The 16,552-nt window shown below is 41.1% G+C and overlaps 1 protein-coding gene across 9 annotated transcripts in view; it reads left to right on the top strand.

The window, feature by feature from the left end:
- The window catches only part of LTBP1 (latent transforming growth factor beta binding protein 1), a 244,734-nt gene that overhangs the window by 71,906 nt on the left and 156,276 nt on the right, over window positions 1-16,552 (top strand). For 7 of the 9 annotated variants that reach the window (XM_066618199.1, XM_066618207.1, XM_066618215.1 and 4 more), the window contains exon 5: window positions 932-1,099. In XM_066618199.1, the coding sequence (XP_066474296.1) occupies window positions 932-1,099 (168 nt within the window). Of the gene's footprint in view, window positions 1-876; window positions 1,100-16,552 lie in introns of those variants that run through there. The other 2 variants (XM_066618259.1, XM_066618266.1) reach the window with 1 other exon arrangement.

The following is a 16,552-nucleotide window of genomic DNA, read 5'->3' on the forward strand; positions in this document are numbered from 1 at the left end:
GCACATGTATGTACTTTGATACACCTGTTTGAAGCCTTTTTAAAATAATGTACTTTAAAATGAAAAAAGTGAGAGAGAATGGAGAGCTTATTCAACCAAACACATATATAACCATTCAGAAAATTCTGCATAACTTTCCATCTTCTAAGAGCAAGTCAAACTAGCTGAGGGAAAGTGTCCGAAGAACATACCTGAGCTCAGCCAGCCCCCTCCCCGTCAGTGACAGGTCTTGCTCAGAAACTTTGTTTTCACCGCTGGCAATCTTCCAGAACTGAAACCTTGGTTTAACTGCCAGTAGTTGATGACAAAGTCAAAACCTATACTATGTAAATCCACACTAGAGTGAGTGTTCCAAAAATATGTGGAAAAAAAAATAAAGGGTCCCGGCAGCAACGTCACAGGATTTGTTCACTTCAGGCAGGGGTGCCAGGAGATTTGAGACAGATGTTTTCAGACATGCCGCATGCCTAAAACATTTCCAGGGGTCGGGCTACAAATAGTGACTTAATAAGTGTAGAAACAGTAAAAGTATGTGGGAGGGGAGGACGCAAGAGTTTATTCACCCTTAGGTGAACAGCCATTCGCTTTACATTACATCTGCCTGTCAGGGTTGGCTATTTAAGCTGTCATGCCCTTGGTATTGCTATTTGACTGTGAATAAAGTGCAGCATTGTGATTACTAATCCCACTCCAGTGACTTGACTTTAAATGTGGTTTTGGAGTGGATCCCGGAGTCCTGTTTGCTAAGCTTCCTACTTCTGTTTCAGAGACACCACTGGATATCTAGGAGAGAGCACTGAAATCTGCTCTCCTTCATTCAGAACTTTATACTTCTTCAAAAACCATTTTTGAAAGTAAAACATTTGAAGAAAATCAATGGCTACAAGAGTGACCTGTTTGTTTTTCTTTTTTTCCTTGCCTTTGCTCCCAGTGGGAAATCACACGGGACGCATCAAGGTGGTCTTTACACCCAGCATCTGTAAAGTAACTTGTAAAAAAGGCACCTGTCAAAACAGCTGCGAGAAAGGAAATACCACCACGCTGATTAGTGAAAATGGGCATGCTGCTGACACCTTGACAGCACCCAACTTCCGAGTAGGTAAGTCTCACGGATCCTTACTTGTCCTTGCTAATCCTTTTTAGAATTTTAATCTCTTCATACGTGTTGTAAATTCCTTAGGTCTTCTTTGAAGGGCTTTGTAATAAGCATCATGCCACACAGGCTGTTTGGCATCCCTCTGTCTGTTTATGATAATACTTCTAAAGTGCTGAAGGGAAATATAACTTTATTAGAATCCATACTTTAAGTTGTAGTGAGGGGGTGGAGGGCTCCTCGGGATCTCTATATTTTTTTGAAAACCCACAGATTGGATAGAAAGATATGCCAAAATCGAGAGAAACTATTGCTTTTCCAATGTGGTGGTTTAATTTTGTTGGGAGCGACTGTGAAATCTAGTCAAATCTAAATGAAATGATCTTGAAAGACATTGTCTGAGAGTTATTTGGCTCTGCATTCCTGTGAGTGAAATGGGTGCCAGCTTAAAACTCTTGCCTTGAATGTACAGTGAGCATGATAATTTTATCATGTGTCAAGTGTCCAAACAGGAGATGGAAAACTTAAAATAAAATGAAAAGCAAGTGAATTGAAATTATCATTCCAGTGATAATTGAGCTTTCTCAATATTTCAACAATTCTTTGATCTTAAATAAAGCAAAACTAAGTTGTTGGAAAATTGGTTTTCAGTGTTGCTATATGGCATATATAATTCCACTTTTCATCTTTTAAATTCTGACTAGGATAAATTAATGACTTGGAAGCCACCCCAGCTGCTTCCAATGAGAGATAGGTGTGCACTGTAACAGGCAGAATGGTTTTGGATAAGCATGGTATATATTTTAAATTGATTATTGTGCAAAGCCGTGTTTCTTGCTGCTGATGGAGGAGGTTTTATCATTTTTATAATGCCATTGTATTCAATTCTTGCAACACTTGAAGTATTTCATTTCATGTGAGTTAGTACTTAAATAATGAAACTCTTCCAAGTACAAGCGTAATATTAGACAGATTAGAAAAAAATGTTGCTGAATGCTCTTTCCCTAAAGCATGTTATACTTTCTTTGACTAGCTATTCCAAATTCTTCTGTGCTTGGAAGCTGGTTGGTATCAAGTACAGATCAGTCATTCTAGTAGAGGCATTAGCAGCCAAACCAGGAAGAAACCCCAACAAACAGAGAGTAAAGATGCTACCCTAGTTTGAAAGTTTAGCACTTCCATTGCTGTTTTGGAACATTGTCAGCTCCCATGTTGAACTTGCTAGACTTTCAGGACTGACAACAGTTGGGATGAGGATTGGCATTCTGAATGTAGGGATTGAGGATGAAAGGCACTCTGATTCTAAGTCCTGATCACCTGCAAAATATTAAAAGCTGTTTGGACATAACCACAGGCTCATGAGCTCCTCCCTGCAGAGGGATCAGATGTAACAGCGAACTATAGTCTGCCAAAAAATCAAAAGCCAGGGAAGGGTGTGTGAGACAAGGAGGGAGCACATGACCCATGGCTTGTTCTTGTAACATGATTTGGTGTTACGTCTGAACTGAGCCTCTATCTGGAAGTGGCCTTAGACTGCTTTACTGACATGCCTCTGAGACCTCAGCACCTTTCTTGATAGTCATTGCTTGGTGTCTGCACCTAAACATAAAAAGCTGTGCCACATTGATTGTATCCTAAATTTCACTCTTGTATGTGACAATACACAAAATGTATGAATCCTGTATTATGGAAACCTGTAAAGTGTGAAAAAGTGAATTATGCATTTAGTAATCACTCCTATGTGAAGTTCATACAAGTTGTTTTAAAACATTTTAGTTTGATTGTCCTGAAATTTATTGTACCTCAGTGCAGCTATATATATTTTGCTGGGCAGGAAGAAACACCAGAGATGGGAAATGGCAGTCACTCAGGTAGTGTAGGTGGTATGACCTGAAAAACAGGTAGTTTTCTTAAAAGTGGCTACAGCTTTGATCTCCTTGAGTTCAAACTTTTGTATGTTATGAATACTGTACAGTGCTAAACAGGTTGAGGAGCATAATTTTATAGGCTGAAGATGGTCTTTGACTCTTGTTGTTAGTCCTGGAAATAGCAAGATGCTTGAAATAAATCCTCCACAAGGATGAATAGTGTACAACTGTAGTTTTTGACCTTCATAATTCTGCTAGGAAAATTGGACAATCTTGAGGTGGATCTTATGGCCTTCAGAATCCCTAAGATCTGAGACATTTTTTAATGTGCTCTTCAGTCCACTTTATATCACTGGTTTACACAGTTGTTGCATGTTCTGGAAGGTTAACTGTAACAGTCTATTGCAGCAACAAAAACAAAGAGCAATGTGACACCTAAAAGACTAATACATGTATTGAGATACAGAAGATGTGTCATAGTTCTGCTATAGATGCAGACCTAAAGTCATTATTTTGACAACATATAACCAACCTGTATTCTCCACAAAAGGACTGAAGTCAGTTACAACATTTATAAGAATACACATTAAAAAATGGCAGCATACCACTATAATTTCCTGGCTCCCCCCTCCGCCTTTCCAAGGATGTTGAGGTTGTTTCTGAACTTTCCTTTTCTTATTGGTAAATTCATGTGGCTGGGTTTTTCTGACTAAATTCATAGTGTCCAAGGAACTTGAGGATACAGGGTCTGTCCCCATCTGCACCTCTCTCCACTTTGCTAGTGGAATATAAACCAGTGTTTCTCAACTGGTGGTATGGGTATCACCAGTGGTACTTGAGATGGTGTCTGGTGGTACTCACAGGACCCCTGGACACCTGCTGTCTGGCAGTGAGACCAGGAATGTGATGCAACAGATAGCAGTATAGGAGGCTTACAACCCTATCCTGAGCTGCCTGTTCCACCGGGGCTGCCACAGCACCGAAATAGCTGCTGCAGCATCCTGTGTGCGAAAGGGCAACTGTTGCTGGCTCCACAGGAGAAGGGGACTTTGTCCCCTTCCCCCACGTAAGGGAAGTAGCCCACAATGGGGCTACTTGATTCTATGGCAGCCCTTGGGATTGCTTAGGTTTGGGCCCTCAGTTCAGCAGGCAGAGCACCAAAGCATGCTTTTCCACATTCAAAAAGCCCTCCCGTCCACCCTGAGTCTTACTGGTGTTTGTCTGTTGCATCTGGCCTCCCAACCCAGAAGTAACTGGTGATTATGTCACTGCAAGTTACTTCTGGTGGTACTTTGAATAGGTGGACCATGTAAAGTGGTATGGTGGAGGACAAACCTTGAGAAACACTGGTATAAATTATGGCTGCCATCCTATATACCCTTATCTCAGAGTAAGTCCCATTGAACTCAGTAGAATTTTCTTTTTGAGTAGACATGCATAGGATTGCACTTTTTGTGTATGCTTGGTATTTGTTGTTGTTTTAAAGTTCATTTAATTCAGCACTCAAAAAAAAAAAATTCAACCCAAGGGTCAGTCAAATAAACTATTGTATAGCAGAAAAGACATTAATATACATAAGTTTGTGTTGTGTGATTATGTTGTTCCCAGATTTGCTTTTCAAAAAAGGGGAGAATCTGGGATCCCCCCAAGTAATTGGGTAACTCGGAAATGGGGAAAGGGAGCAGCATGATTATTGTTGTAGAATTTCCCAGCTAACTTTTGTAAATGTATGATTCATTCTTGCTCATGTCTACTCTGATTTAATCCATCAGCAAGTTGGAACAACTTAGGTCTGATCCAGTACTTCCTTGTGCATCCTCTTTCAGCTTTGTAAGACAAAATGCTACAACTTGATAATTCTTGAACTGTGATCACACCTCTTGCTTCTGCCCCACATCTTTTGCTGAAAGCAAAAATTTCATAACTCTTTCTTCCCTTTTTACCTTCCTTCTGTTGAACTGTAATCCCTTCCACCCAGTTTGCTCATTGAGAGCTTTTGGGCTGTTCATAATAATTTTGAGGTAGTTTCTTGTCCAAGCAACAAGGTTACTTTGTGCTTTCCTACCAAAGTCTCTGCTTCTATGAACTCTACCTGCTGTTACCCTTCTTTTCTACTTTTTCATTCTAGTCTGGCTGGTTCCTTTCCTAGCTCTTTTGGCAGCTGTTCCTATCCTATCCACTTGCACCTCCTCTGGACCAAACTCTTGGCTCTAAGCATTGGCTTCTGAAAACCCTAAATCCAAGCAGGGCCTGAAAGTGATTATATTCCCTACATCTAGTGCCCGGAGGTTCCATTTAGGTAAAAACCAGTAATTGGTCTATCTTCCATGGATTTGTTTAAGATAAGGGGTTGTGGTCTCTCCGCTGTTTGAGGCACTGTTCTGTTGCCCTCACACCAGCAGGACTTCATCCAAACTTCCCCTAAATGTGTAAAACAAATATTAGTATTTACTAATACATGACTGACATAATGACACTGAGACACCAATACTGCAATACTTTGCATAGTTTTGCGCTTTTAAGAAAGGGATTGCGTTGTTATGATAAAGTGTGACCAAGAACAGGTAAGCATACATATTTTTGAAAGGAAGGATAAATACAGATAGACCCCTGAAATATGAAAGGAAAGACTGATGTAAGCACAAACCTTGTGCTTGGTTTCTAAATATATACATCTTTCAGTTGTCAAGCTTGGAAGTAAACCGGACTCGCGCTGTAGCCAAAGGACCCCTGAAGGCCCTCTTTTGGTATTATGCTTATTTTCACCCTCTGTTTGAAATCCCTGTTCAGCTGAGAAGCTCACTGGGAATCCCATGCATACAAGTCCTTAATCTTGCAGTTTTCAGGGGGAGAGTGGGTACAAAAGCAGGGCAGGGGGTTGGGGAGCTTTTAGGAGTCCACAGCCTGAATCTTCAGTTGAAAATTTTTTTAATTTAAAAAAAGTGCATATGGGGCAATTGATCCCAATCTCTGGAGGGCAAACCACTAAATCCCCTCCTTACCCCTCCACCTGTGGTTTTGCCTTGTTTTCCTGTGCCCTTCCTTGGTCTTAATAGCTAAAACTAACAACCAATTGGGTCAGTTTGCAGAGTTAATAACTTGTGTGATTAGACTTGTGTGATTCACATTGAGCAATTCACTGTTGCTGGTTCTAGCCTTCCTTACAAGATTGTTGGATAAAACAGCACCATGAGCTCATTGGCAGTGTTTCTTCTCTTTTCCTTTTTTGGTAGATTTCTATATACTTGCTGAGAAAGAGTAGATGGAAGTACGAACAGAGCAATGAAAGGAGGTCTAAGAATTAAATGTTTGTAGTCAAGTACAGTTAAGCGCTTTTCAATCTCATTGACATAAATATCCTTAACTGTCTGCTGCATTGAGCGTTATGTTTCTTTTTATTAAAACAGTTTGAGCTCTTATGAGGGAGTTAGAGAAAATAGCTCATTTTAGTTTAGAAGTGGATGTGACTTGTAAGGAAGCCAACACATTTTTGACTGCAGCTTTCAAATCTAAGAAAAAGATCCAATAGCAGATTGTTGCATTAAAATGTTCTTTAAGGAAATTGCCTTTAAAATGTCAGTGTTAGGTATAGAAGAAAGAAAACGAGCACCAGATTATATTCCTAAGAAACAGGATACCAAAGTATGCTTCTTGTCGTTCATTTGCATTTCTTTTCTCCTGTAATACAGCACCTACACTTGTTCTTTTCCATATTTTATATGGAATCCCACAGGGTTCAAGGGACAAAATTAAAGCTGTGATATCTGAGGAATGGTTTGGTTACCGCTGGTATGTCAATACCATAGGCAGTCAAGCATATATTTCAAATAGCAGTGGGGAGAGAAGTACGATGACATAAAAGGGGTTCTGTGCCAGGGAAAGCAGATTAAGAGGACGCATAAAGTCAGACAAAACAGCTTGTAGAAGTATTTGCGTAGAAGTGGGACAAAGCTTAAAAACGTTTTTGGCAGCTTGTGCCAGACACTTGGTGCTCAGTTTTTGGGACATATTTTTTGTAATATAATTGTTTCTTTGTCCATCCTGCCCCTCTGTTGCAATAAGACCAGTTTGACTACCAAAAGCGTAACCCCTCCATCTCAAGAATTTCCTTCTTCCACAAATGTACTGAGTTAACTAGCGATGAAATTCATTCAACTAAACAACATATGCATCACTTCTGTCCTAATTCAGTGTTGTTTTGAAGGTTTAAACAAAGAATTGAGGGTTTCATTGCCATATTGAATTGAACCTAGGTCTTCCAGAGTTATCGGGCAAATTTCATTCTATAATGTGTTGCCGTATCAAAACATGAAGCAAGGCAGAACTAGCCGTATCTTTGTATCATGCGGAAGTTCATAAGTATCATTTTTAAAAAGGTTATTCTCATGCTCACTGTTAGTCTTTAAATATCCTCAGCTTATGGTCCAATCCTGTAGAGGTGGGCCACCACCAGAACTAGCATTCCAATGGTGGAATGCGCTTTCCGGCATTGCTGAAGGTGCTCTGGAAGTGTGCAGAGCCAGGCGCTTCTGAACTGCCACTGCGGAGACCCAGTGCACCAGTGGACTAAGAAGTGCCCATGGATGATGATCAGTTGGCAGTGGGGGGAGGGTGGGGTGAATGGCACCTGGCTTGGGTGACTTGCGCTGGATGCTGTCCCCTCCCTCGCCTCCTAGCATGCCCCCTTTCTTTCCTTGAACTTGTGCCAGTCACAGAGCTGGTGCAAGGAGACCCATTGATGCGTGGGAGGTTTACAGGGAGGTAAGGGAAAATATTTCCCCTTAAATCTCCCAAGCTTCCTGATCTACCCCCATAGCATGCAGTGCAGCCCATTTTTCCATGGCTGCATGCTATGATGAGGGAAAGGATAGGTTTGGGCTGTTTGTGGGTTACTTCATCACTGAGAATCTGTTCAAATTGTATAATAACTACTGTCATTAATGATGCTCTTAAGCAAGGGTGGAAAATCTGAAGTACTTGTGCTGAGAAGAATTATATGTTGCCTTCAGGCTTGGAAAGCTGGAAATTTTGTCCAACTGTGTTTCATGCCATTTTACCTCCTTACAATTATTGTTGACAACCAACTGTTTTGAAAACTTCCAGGGGAATTTAAGCACTTTTTCAGTTCCGCTTATTTCAGTGGAAAATAGATAAGAATACTTTAACTATCCCCTTGAAAGAATTGGATAGCAGATTGGATAGAAAGTGATAGCAGATTGCACTGTTGTCTATCTGTCCATCTGTTTTGCAAGTGCTTTCATTATGTGTCTGCAGAAAAGGGTTTAAGATTGTTGTAAACACTAAAAAAAAAAGTAGTTGTAGTTGATGACTAATGGATGAGTATGCTGGTTTGCCACAGTATTTACCATACCTCCACCTGATATTCTCCTTATTACCTGACAGGATGCTACGGACAACTCAGGCTACCATTTATTTATTTTTCACATTTTTATACCACCCTTCCTCCAAACAGCTCAGGGTACTATACACGGCTGCTCTCCTCCTTTTGTCCTCCCAACAACCCTGTGAGGTAGGTGAGGCTGAGAGAAAGTGACTGACCTAAGGTCACTCAGGAAGCTTCATGGCTGAAGGGGGATTTGAACCTGGATCTTTCAGGTCTAAGTTCACCTCCCAAACCTCTTCACCACCATGGGATAAGAAAACTCACCTTGCAGTAATTGAACAGTCTATATGGGCTCAATTTTTTTGCTTTAATCTTCTCTCCTTTTGGTACAGTCATGTACCTCAGATATTGAATATTAGTTAGTGCTATGGAAATGACACTAGATTGTCTATAGTCATATGCCAATCTTAGAATTCAGAACTTTTTCACCTTATTTAGTAAAAACACCTGTGTCTGCTATATGTGTCACAAGTATCATTTCCTTTTTGTCAATGAGAGAGAGAGAGAGAGAGAGAGAGAGAGAGAATTTTCTTTTATCTGGCAAACAGTTGAATGTGTTTGAATTTTCAGACACTGTGTTTACTTTTTTAAACATAGTTGATGGTTGAACATTAGCTGGTCCTAATAAAAGTAGCATTTTACTGAATATTGTTATTGTTATACTGGTTAATCCCAGCTGACTTTTGTTTAATGCTGAGTATCTAATTGTTTGAGTAAAATACCCAGCATTGTACATTCCTTGTTTTAGTTGAAATAATACATATCTGAAATAATTAGAGCCTCTTTCATATAACCGTTCTTTCAGTGCCATGGTAATTGTAGGGAAAGTGCTTGGTTCAGGCCTTGCAATGCTACTAGGCCTGAACTGTACATATCCATGACACTCCCCGAGGAAATTTGCTGTACCTATTCCTTTTCTTTTCTTGCTGACACCTTTTGAAGACCATTTTGTTTGGCTGTGCCTTTCTTAACATAACCTTAACTTAACAGAAGCAGGAGAGAGAGAGCAAACACAGTAACAGCTGGGCCTTGGAAGTATGGTGAGCATTACCTGAATGACTTAACACTGAATGATGTGGAACACAGTTCTCAAACTAAAGTTTCTTATGTTTAGGTTGCAATTCAGTACATGCTTTCCTGACAGTTATGTCCCATTGAGTATATGACATACTTCCAAGTAATTATAAGTAGAATTGCAGAGGAAAAAGTCTGTAGGTTTTTGCCTTGCTGAATGATTCAGTGTCACCTTGTAAGAGAAAAGAAAAGAGTAAGAAAAGAGTAAATAACTATGGAGAAAGGAACCAAGAGACAATAGGGCCCCAGGAGATGGTGCTTTTCCTTATTCTCCATTGGTAAGATCAGATTAGTGAGATGAGCTCTAGAACAGATAGTGGTCATGAAGTATACCAGGAATTGCCAATTTTATCATTCCTTCATACCATGCTGGGAAGGAGAAATGAGTATAAGGAATGCCATGATGCAAAACTGAATAACTGGTGGTATTTATATTTTAAAAAGGAAAACAGCCATGTTTCTCTGCTTTGGATCAATAGTAGGCTGTGGTTGTTGCAAAAAGATTTAATATAATTTCTCTACCATTTCATTTCAAGACTACTGTATTACATTCTACAGACTTGGATTTTTCTTCTTGCTCTTTTCATCTTATTACTTTTCCTTCTCACCTTTTTTCTGTATGTATGTCTGTGCATATAATAATAACCATATATTCTAGTCTTGATAAAGATGTTGCCCTACTGTAACTTTTGAATTTTTTTTTTTGTAAATACAACTCACTGCTATTGCCTACTTCTGAATTAGATTCTTGACATAGCTTGTTCAGCCATCACTAATACTGCTTCTTTTTGCTTGCTTACATTTATGGATTATAACAGAATCATGACTGTCCAGGCCCTGCTGACATGTTAAAATATCTCCTCAAGGATACATAAAAAGAGAATACCAAAATTTTGGTGGCTGTATTGATTACACAGAAATAGAAACATAAAATGGTGATAGCATCTCCATTGGTCTAACTAAATTTAAAGCTGTGTAAGCTTTTGAATTTCACTGAAAGGTTCATTAAGCAAAAAAAAAAAAAATCAGAGTGTAAGAGGACAGCATGAGCTCTTGTACATTCATTTTAGGTTACAGCTTCTGTAATTTCTGGAGTCAAAACCCTTGCATCACTGATAATTAGATTTCCTCTTGGCCATAGGTGGGTGTTCCTTGCTAATTCTCTGGTTACACTAATGGTTTACCACATGGCTGCCTGCCTGCATGGTTACATTATGAGCAATCACCTATAAGGGCAGCTGCATGTAGTAAGTGGGTCTTAAGGGAGATGGGGGGCAGTTATGTGCAAAAACCACACACGCTGAAGTTGTTTTGGGTGTAGATGGGGGAATATGTTCCTCATAGCTTGACCCCCTACCTATTATCACTACATGATGCATCTTCCAAACATAATTTCTAGCAACAACCCTGTAGTCATGGTTCATTTTAAGTTGCATCTTGGAAGGAGAATGATATTAGGATCTGGCTATTTCTCCCTTAAGAAAATGGGTAAAATTCATTTGAAGGAGGCTGCTGTAGATAGCATGCAGAGTAACATCTTGTGTTTTATCAGCATTAGTTCTAACAAAGTCTGTGCAATTTTTAGTCGTGACACGTTTTGCCAGCACTAAATTCTCTGTAGATGGTCCAGTAAAGACAAGAAGTCATTACTCATGTACTGAAAGCTTGTTTTCAACACGCCTGATTAAAGTTAATGCTTGCAAGGGGGTTGTTTGAGCTTTTATGTCTATACAAATAGATTATATGCGAGTTTCATAAACAATCTCCATATGAGTCTCATAATCATCTCCATTTTGTACTGTAAGAACATAAGAACAGCCCCACTGGATCAGGCCATAGGCCCATCTAGTCCCGCTTCCTGTATCTCACAGTGGCCCACCAAATGCCCCAGGGAGCACACCAGATAACAAAAAGACCTGCACCCTGGTGCCCTCCCTTGCATTGGCATTCTGACATAGCCCATTTTTAAAATTAGGAGGTTGCACATAAACATCATGGCTTGTAACCCGTAATGGATTTTTCCTCCAGAAACTTGTCCAATGCCCTTTTAAAGACATCCAGGCCAGATGCCGTCACCACATCCTGCGGCAAGGAGTTCCACAGACCGACCACACGCTGAGTAAAGAAATTTTTTTTTTTGTCTGTCTTAACCCTCCCAATACTCAATTTTAGTGGATGTCTCCTGGTTCTGGTGTTATGCGAGAGTGTACAGAGCATCTCTCTATCCACTTTATCCTTCCCATGCATAATTTTGTATGTCTCAATCATGTCCCCCCTCAGGTGTCTCTTTTGTAGGCTGAAGAGGCCCAAATGTCATAGCCTTTCCTCATAAGGAAGGTGCCCCAGCCGAGTAATCATTTTAGTTGCTCTCTTTTGCACCTTTTCCATTTCTACTATGTCCTTTTTGAGATGTGGCAACCAGAACTGGACAAAATACTCCAGGTGTGGCCTTACCATCAATTTGTACAATGGCATTATAATATTAACCGTTTTGTTCTCAATACCTTTTCTAATGATCCCAAACATAGAATTGGCCTTCTTTACTGCTGCCGCACATTGGGTCGACACTTTCATTGGCCTGTCCACCACCACCCCAAGATCTCTCTCCTGATCTGTCACAGACAGCTCAGAACCCATTAGCCTATATGTGAAGTTTTGATTTTTTTGCCCCAATGTGCATGACTTTACACTTACTTACATTGAAACACATCTGCCATTTTGCTGCCCATTCTACCAGTTTGGAGAGATCCTTCTGGAGCTCCTCACAATCACGGCTGGTCTTCACCACTCGGAGAAGTTTGGTGTCGTCTGCAAACGTAGCCACCTCGCTGCTCACCCCTGTCTCTAGGTCATTTATAAAGAGGTTGAAGAGCACCGGTCCCAGGACAGATCCTTGGGGCACACCGCTTTTCACCTCTCTCCATTGTGAAAATTGCCCATTGACACCCACTCTCTGTTTCCTGGTCTTCAACCAGTTCTCAATCCAGGAGAGGACCTGCCCTCTAATTACCTGACTGTGGAGTTTTTTCAGTAGCCTTTGGTGCGGGACCATCTCGAACACCTTCTGAAAGTCCAGATATATAATGTCCACAGGTTCTCCCACATCCACATGCCTGTTGACCTTTTCAAAGAATTCTGAAAGGTTTGTGACGCAAGACTTACCCTTACAGAAGCCATGCTGATTCTCCCTCAGCAAGGCCTGTTCGTCTATGTGTTTTGAAATCCTATCTTTGATGAGGCAATCCACCATCTTACCCGGTATAGATGTTAGGCTGACCGGCCTGTAGTTTTCTGGGTTCCCCCTCTTTACGTTTTTAAAGATTGGTGTGACATTTGCTATCCTCCAATTCTCTGGCACTGTGGCCATTTTGAGGGACAAGTTGCATATTTTAGTCAAGAGATCAGCAACTTCATTCTTCAATTCCTTAATAACTCTTGGGTGGATGCCATCCGGGCCCGGTGACTTATTGATCTTTAATTTATCAATGAGGTCTGAAACATCTTCTCTTTCAACCTCTATCTGACTTAATTCCTTGGTCAGGAGGGGCCGTTCTGGCAGCGGTATTTGCCCGAGGTCTTCTGCCATGAAGTCAGATGCAAAGAACTCATTTAATTTTTCTGCCATCTCTAAGTCTCCTTTTATCTCCCCTTTCCCTCCCTCACCATCAAGAGGGCCAACCGCTTCTCTGGTGGGTTTCCTGCTTCTAACTGTAAATGAAGTGATTGCTTTGCTCATAGTTCTGCTTTAAAAACTGATAATTTTAAAAAAGATTGTGTAAGCACACACATGCTTCTTGTTCCTTGCATGGAGATTATCTCTATGAAATGAATTTTTCATGTTTCATGTAGTCTTCAGCAATTACTGAGAATCATTCACTTGGATTTTCTATAATGTAAACTACTAAATTTAGCATACTGCTAAGAAGTTATGACAGTGGAAAATAATGCCGGTCTAAATAGTCACGCTATAGTGCAATCCTGTGCATGTCTACTCAGAAGTAAGTTTCATTATGTTTAGTTCTGGGATAATGTGTATAGGATTGCAATGCTAGTTATCTACTTGAACAGCAGTGCAATGTTTTGTTCTGAAAGGATCCACAGTCTGAGGGCCTAATAAAACATCACCCTAAATGTGTTGCTTGGTCCTTGCTTATGAAATAGCAGCCACAGCTGGCCACAATCAGGTTGAGGACTGGGGCATATGAACATAGGGCTTTCGCCCTTTCCCCCTGTTGTAGTGTCAATGTGGATTTTCCCCTTGCAGCTGCTGCTTCACCTGGACAGAAGCTTGTCCTCTTAGGGGAAAGAGAAGCTGTAGAGGTAGCTGTCAATCCAGATCAGGATTTTAGAAAAGCTTCCTTTCCTCCACAGCCACACACCCCAACCTATGTCACTTTACAAGCACTAAAGGGCCAAACTACATGCTTAATATAACATAGTGTGTATTTTGACTCTCATAGCTGATAGATCACATTTTATAAGCTCATTAAAATAATGCTCCCTTCTCTCATCATGTTCTTTATTGTAAGGAACAGTCTGCATTGTTAGGGCTGAGCTGAAATTTCTCACAGAGGTTTTCAGTAACACGTTCAGAATGTTGAAGAATATCACCCTTTCTGAAAACTTGTCATCACTCTTTGTGATGATGTTCACCTATCTGTATGCATTGCTTTCCCTTGCTGTCACTTTTAATTGCCTCTGTTTATTCCCAGTGATGCCATTCACAAACTCTAATTGGTTGCCCCCCCCCCAAAAAAAACACTATAGGATGCATTGTTCGCTCTATTGGTGCTGCTGCATCACGTAGTCTGGTGGGGATTTGGGACATAAGCCTTTTAATATTGGCTTGTACTTCCATGCTAAGGATTTTTTCTTTTTTGTGGTTTTATATTGTTGATATGTCACTCTGTTTTTTGCTTTTAATTTTGTTAGTTACCATGGGAAGCTTGCCTAAGGGGAGACTATGTGACTACATGTATAATGGTGGTGTCTTCACTGCTTGGTCCCTGCTTTAGACCTAATGATTTGCATATGTTTTCTGTTACAGTTGGTGTGGAAGGGCTTTAGTTTGCATTCATACAAAGAACAGGACAGGAGCTTGCTGGGAAAATGAAGGAAAAAACAAAAAAGATTACTGCCTTATTGACCAGTAAAATGAAGATTATCACACTAACAACGGAATCCTATCTTGTGCTGGAACAGACAAGCCAGGAGGCTTGCGCTGTATGCAGCGCAAGATAGGGCGCCAAAGTGGCTCAACCTGAGGTAAGGGGAAATTCTTCCGCTTACCTCCGGGTAAGCCACTGCCGTCTCTATGGGACTCCTGAAGTGGCACAAGTCCAAGGAGAGCAGAGTGGCTTGAAGCATAACAGCCAAATCCCAGCCCCGCCTCCTGCTCCCCACTTGCCCGCCTGTCCCCAGGGCCGCCCTTCACCTCCTCTCCCCCCACCCCAGAACACCTCCCTTCCACCTCCTCCTTGCCCACCCCAGAGCCTTGCATTGGCTGAGCTCAGCTGACGCAAGGCTTCCTCCCTAAGCCACCAAGGAGGCTGGATGCAGCTGTGCGCTGGTGCACCTTACTCCCAAGAAGGTGCAAATGTACTTTATGGCATGTTTGCAACCCTCCTAGGCTGGCGCAAGGGACTTGCGTCAGCCTAACACGTGGTTAGGATTGCACCCTAATTCTCCAAATTCCCCAAAATTTTAATGCAAATGGACAGTTGTGTTATTAAGCTGCCTGTCCATTTATACAAATAATAAGGTTAGGATGCTGTGATAAATGTTGCTGCGTCTCCTTTGAGTGATATGTAGATGGCAAAAAAAATGCTCTTTGCCTGTCCAGTAGCTGTCTTTTTTATAAGTGAAGTGAATTATGTGTCTGGAACTCTCTTCTCAATAGAAAACATGCACATTCTTTTTTAATACTGGCCTTTTATAGTAGTGGTAAGACATAAGTGCTCACTTCTTCTTTGTTTCTGAGCTGTCCCACATGTTGATTCTGAATCTGTGAAAAACCACCTCTGGGAACATTCTAGAGCTTTTTTTTTAAATTTATTTTAAAGACACTTCTAGGCCACCTTTTGGAACCATCAAAGGGGCCATCATGGGAGTCTACAGCATTCCAGTTATTTAAAATATTTAAAACTTCCAGTTAAGTAATATTTTAAAAACAATAATAGTGAAACAGAGCAACAAGTAGCAAAATGCATAATAAGTAAACAGAGGGCTAAAATAACTCAGTAGAAAGCTAAACAAACCCAAAGGTTTTCATTGCCTACTTAAAGTAGGTAGCGTTGTGGCCACTCAGAGAAAGCTTGGTCCTGCCTTCCTGCCTCTAATGTGGTGGGACACAAATCAGAGCCTCAGAAGGCAACTTCAGAGTGCAGGCAAAATGATCTGGGAGATTCATATTAATATTAATTGTAATAACCAACACCCTGAACTGTGCCTGGAAGCATACTCTAATTAATTGCAGTTCAAAGAGTACAGGTGTAAAATGCTCTGACCATGTTATATGTATAGTCACTTGTCACTGCACTAGTCACTAGTCAGTTGCAGTTTTTGGACAGTCTTCAAGGGAAGCCCCAAGTAGTGTGTTACAGTAGTTGAAATGAGATGTGACTAAGACCAGATGTGGCTGTTGCCAAGTCTCCTTTCTTCAGGAAGGGCTGCATCTGGTGCAGCAATGGCATAAGCTGGGCAAAGGCATTCTTGGCCATAGCTGCCACACCTGTCTCTTGGAACAGCCCCAGTTTGTGCACTTGATCCTTCAAGGGAGTGCACCCCTGTATAGGACAGGTTAAACAACCAACCCAGAATCAGCTTTCCTACTGACCAACAGCACCTCTGCCTTGCTAGGATTAATTTCAGTTATTAGCCTTTCACAGCTGCCAGGCTTTGATTCAGGATCTCCACAGCCTCCCTAGTGCCAGAGGGAAAGGAGATGCAGAGTGGGTGTTGTTGGCACATCAATGATGTCACACTTCAAACCCCCCCCCCCCAGTAGCTTTTCTCAGCGGCTTCATATAGATGTTGAATAGCATGGGGGACAAGTTCTACCCTGCAGGACGCTGTAGGCCAGTGGCCAAGGAGTTGAGCCTCAGTCCTTCCAGC

This window comes from Tiliqua scincoides, chromosome 1, assembly GCF_035046505.1.
Source record: "Tiliqua scincoides isolate rTilSci1 chromosome 1, rTilSci1.hap2, whole genome shotgun sequence".
In the NCBI taxonomy this organism is placed as follows: Eukaryota; Metazoa; Chordata; class Lepidosauria; order Squamata; family Scincidae; genus Tiliqua; species Tiliqua scincoides.